Genomic DNA, 6,946 nt, shown 5'->3' with positions numbered 1-6,946 from the left:
TATGGAGGAAACTTATTGATGTTGCTGAAGTATTGTTTTATTTTATCTAATTCGTCGTTAATTTTACCTGGTGAACATAGTTTTATGGCTGTGTTTATTTGGTTTCTTAGTTTGTTGAGTTTTTGTTTTGTTTCATTAATTGAATTTAACTGATCTACATTTATAAGAACCCTATGATTAATTCCATCTTGTCTACTGAAAAGACCACATGTCTATAGCTTTTCTTTTGCCAGTACTTGGGATCCAATGGTTGTTTCGTCCTTTTGGTGTAGTGTTCTCTTCCAAGTTCACTGAGATTGGTTACTAGATGCTTTAGACATGTTAAAGAAAGACAGATAGCACAAAATAATATTAAGTCTTTTTCCATAACAGGATTCTTTAGAGACTGATAAAAGACGCGAGACTCCAAGACGTACAGTTAACTCTGAGTTGGTCATCGCTATTAACAATATAAAGTGATTAGATAATTTTATAACAAAGAGGAAGAACTGTAAACATGTTTATTTGGTTATAAACCGACAGATTTAACTGTTTTATCTCATGATGTAGAGAAGATGAATATCATCCTGTACTATTAGTAACAACACTGTTAACTTTACATCGTTACTGAAGTACACAAGGAATATATAACCGGTAGTACCATATACCACATTGTTTTATATACCAGTTGAGGTGATTGTTTACCATATTTCTTTGCAGAAGTTCCAGATCTGGCTAATAAATAATAATAAGTTTCTAAACATTTGAACACTGATAAATTAATCGAAATACGTTGTGTTGTACTTATTTCTCTGACTAATCAGTGTAATTGTATGAATTGATTGTAATAAAGTGTAATATCTAATGTATTTATCTAAGTCTCTGTTTGTCTCCCTTTATTTATCAATCAAATTTTAAGACATAAAATGCTCAGCTAAAGGGATTTCTTGTATTCGAACCATACCATTTCTACTTTGAAGACGTTAAAAATGTGACGGCGAATCCCACTTTCGTCTGTCGCTTCAAAAATTAGGGACGACTAAAGGAGACATCTGTGGAAGAAAATCAGTAAACAAACCCATGATGTATTCATGGTAGAAAATTTGAATAAAAAAATGAATCAGTTGTAAAAGATTATTTCGGAATCAATAAGCATGTGTTTAATATTATTTTTAACGTAACCACTTCAAAATTAGTAAAACTATAACAGTAACCCCATCTACGTTTTATTGTTTAAATTAGAGGCAATGTGATTGTTGTGAGACTACGATGAGAATCAGTACAACTGGGGTTGATTATATTATTTATGTCAGTATAACTGGTGTGAGACGATTTGGGTGTCAGAATGACAGTTGAGAAACTATTACAGGAGTCAGTGTGACTAATTTGACTATTTTTATGGGTGACAGTGGCTTGTGTGAGACCGTTATGAATGTCAACAATACTAAAACTGTTATAGATGTCACTGTGACTGTCTTGAGTCTATATGTAGGTGTGAGAGTAACGTGTACGAGACTGTTATAAAAGTTATGCACGTGACTTCATGTACCTGGTCGGCTTTGTTTATTCCGCTATATTGGACCTAATAACAATATAATAAAAGAACAGAAACCTTATTTCCAGTTAAATACTTAGAATTGAATCGTATAATAATACCAGTTGGTTTTGATGCTGATGGTTGAAAAAATACAGGGTTGACCTTTGGTTATCTTTGTTGGTGTCTCCATGTAGAATAATGTGGCTGCTGCACGTGAGTAACACCATCATATTCCTGTTGTGCACGTACAACGTACAGTCAAGTCCTGACCCTCTAGTTGAACTACAACCTTTGCAAAAGACTGAAAGACAGTGGTTGTGACTAACGTAGTTATAAACATATTCGTAACGTATTTAAAGTGTTTTCTTTCGAAGAATGAAATTATCATGAATATTGGGCATTATGTTGTGTCTACCGAGAGGAATCGAACCACTGATTTTAGAGATGTACATCTGAAGATGCACCACTGTTTCATCGGAGGACATCATGAATATTAATATTAGAACCACAAAAGCTTCGAAAACAGACATTTTTGATACAGACCCAATTAAAACAACGCTCTATCCTAGCCCACAGTTATGATTACAGTATTGACAGTGTCTGGGGAAGATTTTCAAGTCTCCAGCAGTTAGTCCAAGTAGCATCATGAGAGTCCAAGCAGCATCACGAGAGTCCAAGTGGCATCACGCAAAGATTATCTACTCTTGTGACAATTTCCTGCACATTTTGAGCCGTACATTATAATAAGATGTATTTATTATACAGTGTTAAACACTGTCTTTATCAAGTTTTATTTGTATAGTGTTATGAAATTGATTTCTTCTGGCACATACTCATACTATATACTATCTTCTTGCTAGTTTTTCGATATAATTAAGACACTGCATAGGATACCATGAAAGTTATTTCAGTTCCTAAGTTTGATCGGTATGTTCAATCAAGCAGAACCATTAGGATATGCCCTTGCTAGAAGTATAAGTGTATTCTAAAGAATGATATGTATTCTCTCCCTGGCTTATACAGTTATTAACAAAGATCAGTGAAGCATTACCATAAGATTAATATTTACGTTCTATAATGGCATGAACGAATTAACCCCCATAAAATGGAAAGAATGACAGAATATTCTCTTGTCCTAACACTTTTACACAACATGATTCAGAAACCATAAATTCATCTAATAGTAACGTTTTAAATTAGGAAAATATACTAAAATAAGACATTTGAAAAAATTATTTGGAATAAACTACAGAAATTAATTTTGTGTTTTTTTTTTTTTTTTAATTTCGCACAAAGCTACTCGAGAGCTATCTGTGCTAGCCGTCCCTAATTTAGCAGTGTAAGACTAGAGGGAAGGCAGCTGGTCATCACCAACTCTTGGGTTACTCTTTTACCAACGAATAGTGGGATTGACGGTAACAATATAACGCCCCCACGGTTGAAAGGGCGAGCATGTTTGGCGCGACGGGAATGCGAACCCGCGACCCTCAGATTACGAGTCGCATGCCTTAACACGCTTGGCCATGCTGAGCTCAGAAATTAATGTACTGTAAGTTCTTTAGTAGAGTTTTAGTAACAATGGTACTCTTTTAGGGAATTATTAGTTTTAGTAACAATGTTACTGTTTTAGAGTATTATTAGTTTTCGTGACAATGGCACTGTGTTAGGGTATTATTCAGTGCTTATCACTGTTGTTTTTAGTTGGTTCCGATATTGGGGTGCTCAGAGTACAGATAACCCATTACGTAGCTTTATGTTTAAACTAAACTGCTCAAAAAAATTAAAGGAACAACTACGTTTTTTTATATAATTTATCGCAGTGTTCTAAATATCATAACATTTTTATTTTTTTATGTAATTTGCCTCATTTCAGTTCCATCTGTATCCATTTTATAATGTGTGATAAACGGCAAAACACGAAGAAATAAAATTAAAAAATGACCAATACCACAAAACTGATATACCCTATGAAACAATATTTTAAACAGTTTACATGCGTTTATTCAAAAATGTTTGAAACATTCAATATCTAGTGTGACCACTGTGGGCTGTGACACGCTCTCGACACCGATTGGCACACTCCCAATCAGTCTATCGATATTATTTTGGGGTATGGCAGCCAACTCGTCTACCATGGCTTGTCGGAGTTCCTGTATATTCTGAGGAGTGTGCTGGCGTTCACTAGCACGCATCGTTAACATGTCCCAACAATGTTAAATCGGATTTAAATCTGGAGATCTGGCGGGCCACTCAAAAGTCTCTATTTCTTTCTCGTCAAGGAAGTCCATATACAGTCTGGTGACGTGGGCTCGCGTTAACCTGCATGAGAATGGACCCATCGCTGACAGGACCGGCAGAAGGCCTCACAATGGGTTCCAGAATTTCGTCTCTATATCATCGTGCGTTCAGAGCACCCCTGTCGAGTATGAGTAAGTCCATGCGGCCATCCAAGCATATGCCTGCCCAGACCATTACAGAACCTCCTTCATAAGAGTCGACTTGCACAGTGTTACAGGCGGAAAATCGCTCTCGTCAGCGTCTCCACGCTCTCACACGTCCATCATCACGAGACACAATGAACGTGCTCTCGTCTGTTCACAGCACGGTGGTCCATTGATGAAGTTTCCAGTCCAGGTGCTAATGAATAAACTACAACCTGGCTGCATGTTACGCACTGTCAGAAATACGCCTCTTGCAGGCCGTCTGGCTGTAAGGCGTCCTTCGTGCAGATGATTGCAAACTCTTTGGGTCGACACATGGGTTCCAATGGAATGCTGAAGGCCATTTTACAGTGACCGAGCCGTAGCTAACCTGTCTTGCAAACCGATAGTCACGATGTAGCGGTTCTCTCTGGTTGTTGTGCAGCGATGATGGCCTTGACCTAGTCTCCTGGTAGCGTCACCAAAGTCGATTGATGACGCTTGGTGACACATCGACGCGATATGCCACACTCCTTTGTGTCTGGCCATCTTTCAGCATCTGGAACACCCTGGCCACTTCATTCTCTGTCAGATGGCGCCTGACTGCTTGGGTACGCAAGATGAAGTTACACACTGACAAAACGATCCGCAAAAGATCCACATTGGTGTTTGTTTGGAGAATTAATGAAGAATGCATAGTTTCACGTTACAACCTTATACAGAATACCTTAAGTTGTATTCTCCTTGAGTGAGATGAGTTTCATTTGAGTTGTTTCAAACTTCACTCGCAAGCTTAAAAAAATACACTTGCAGAAGAACGGATATGTCTATCACACATAAATTTAGTTGTTTCTTTATTTTTTAGCAGTATATAAACAAATAAAACAAATGACCTACCTAGGAAATTTATTTCAAAAACTATGCCAATTTGCATATTCACGTATTCTACCAATGAAAATGATCAGTGGTCAGCACTGTTGATACGCTATTGTAAATTTTCAATACCTTTAAAGTGACGAAAAGGAATCAATGTAAATTGTATATTGCAGTTATTCCATATCAGAAAGACTGTCATCTTTAAACTATATGCATTCTAGTACATTGTTAAATTTCAAATATTTCAACAATATAATTAATTCAACACTTATGTTCTATCAATTTTAAGTTAACTTAATATTGTTATTTTTCTGTGTCTGTGGTATTTTTGTATATTTATTTTACTATAAATTACTTTTTGAAATGCCTTAGTAGTCTTTTAAAAATTCTAATATTCATTTTGCCCTTAAATATTTTGTTTGATTTTGTGTGTTTCAGTTTATAAGTTTCAGCATGGTTTTTCTAACGAACTGAGAATAAATTCACATGGCCACCATGATGAATGGAAATATAGTAAATGAAAAACAAAAATTTGAAGGTTCCGTTAAGAAAAATAGTCAAACACGTTTGAATAAGAATCAGTCTATAAAACTTTATAGAAAGAAACAAAAACGCCGAGAATTACAGAATTCTCAAATTCAGAAACTTGTATCTCAATACGAAAAGGTAAAATAGCGAACTTGATCAAGTTGGATATAGTGTTATTCAAGATTAAGCCTAAACGTTTAAACTAATATTAATACTGTGTGACTGCTATTGTTATTAGACTTATATAGCTAGTAATAAATAAATAATTAGGCGAAGCAGTACTGTAATCGTATATATCTGCTATGCAACGTAGCATGTATTTTCTATTATGCAAAATGTATATTTTTAAGACTGGTAATAGTCGCTTAATGTTAATGAAATTAGTTTGCTATTATTTTAGGCTTATCGTACTTTGTAACATTTTGAGAATTATGCTGCAAATTCTGAGCTACTCTTTGGTAAAACTATCGTCAGTGACCATCGTTTGGTATGGTGCATCTGATGTCTTGTTACATTCCATTGTCTGATACTTCAGGTTCCATGTTAGTACGTTTTGCAATGAACTGTGAGGTCAGGTTGTAAATCACACGTTCCTGAGGTCACACATCTGCAGATTTTGTCTTTCCTCTTTGTAATGTATATATAGCATATGAGGCAAAGGGGTAAATCTTTATAGCACAATTAATTCATCCTGTACAATTGCCTGACAAACGTTTGGTGTTCCATACCTGCTATTACAGTGAATAATTGTTTAGTGTTCAATTACACCAATAATAAATTTAAAAGACCTGGAATTTCCTTCTATTTGATACCTAGTCATGCTATTGGAAAGGAGAGAAGAGCGTTGTGGCTGAAAGATATGAACAGTAAAACACAGGAAGTAAGAGGAAAGCTGTGGGAGCCACATTCTGACTATGTGTGTGTTCAGCTCGTTTTATATCAGAAAAACATTGGCTTACTTTTTTTTTTTAACACAGGTTAATTGTATATTACTAAATACTGGACACGGGGGTATTCTTTTGGGTCATCAGTCCACAAAATGGTGGGGTGCTGGTTGAGGCAAAAATGAAACTCAATCAATTGTATATTTCAATTACTGATGCCTTGGCCGACAACTTCTCTACTTACTGGTAAGATACTACAATTGATAATTTGACTATGAAACAATAACGTGGACAATAATTGAATAATTTGTACATCAGTAACATGAATTCAGTAGATACAGTTGTGGATGCTTCTCTATTGTTTGCCACTTTGTCATGTTACCAGGAATAATCACATGATTGTGATTTCATACTGACCTAAAAATCTTGAACTTTCCACACTGTCACTGTATGTGGGCTTTTGCTTCCAAGAGGATGTTTAAGCCATTGAGCCGAAGGCACAAAAGCAAACTCATTATATTTAACTGTTTTACATTGTATCTTGAAAGGTATTTTTATAAAACTTGATTTTGTGAAATACCCAGTTCAAAATGTTTTTGTTTTAAATTATTATATATATTTTGTAACAGAGCAGGGAAGGGAGAAGTGATGGATTTTATTTTCTGTTAATAAAAATATGGAAAGGTCATTTTGAATTAAAGTTTTCTTAAATGTAAGAAACA

At 35.3% G+C, this 6,946-nt stretch overlaps 1 protein-coding gene across 2 annotated transcripts in view; it reads left to right on the top strand.

Annotated features, from left to right (window-relative positions):
* The first annotated feature begins 5,271 nt into the window (after positions 1-5,271).
* LOC143250424 (putative ATP-dependent RNA helicase DDX10) overlaps positions 5,272-6,946 on the top strand; it is a 52,893-nt gene continuing 51,218 nt past the window's right edge. The window contains exon 1 of one of the 2 annotated variants that reach the window (XM_076500897.1): positions 5,272-5,478. In XM_076500897.1, the coding sequence (XP_076357012.1) occupies positions 5,299-5,478 (180 nt within the window). In that variant the 5' untranslated portion in view covers positions 5,272-5,298. The remainder of the gene's footprint in view (positions 5,479-6,946) is intronic. The other variant, XM_076500896.1, reaches the window with a different exon arrangement.

Source organism: Tachypleus tridentatus, chromosome 5 (genome assembly GCF_004210375.1).
Source record: "Tachypleus tridentatus isolate NWPU-2018 chromosome 5, ASM421037v1, whole genome shotgun sequence".
Taxonomy (NCBI): Eukaryota; Metazoa; Arthropoda; class Merostomata; order Xiphosura; family Limulidae; genus Tachypleus; species Tachypleus tridentatus.
Note: the sequence above shows the minus strand (reverse complement) of the source record. Positions and strands in the feature narration are given on the sequence as shown.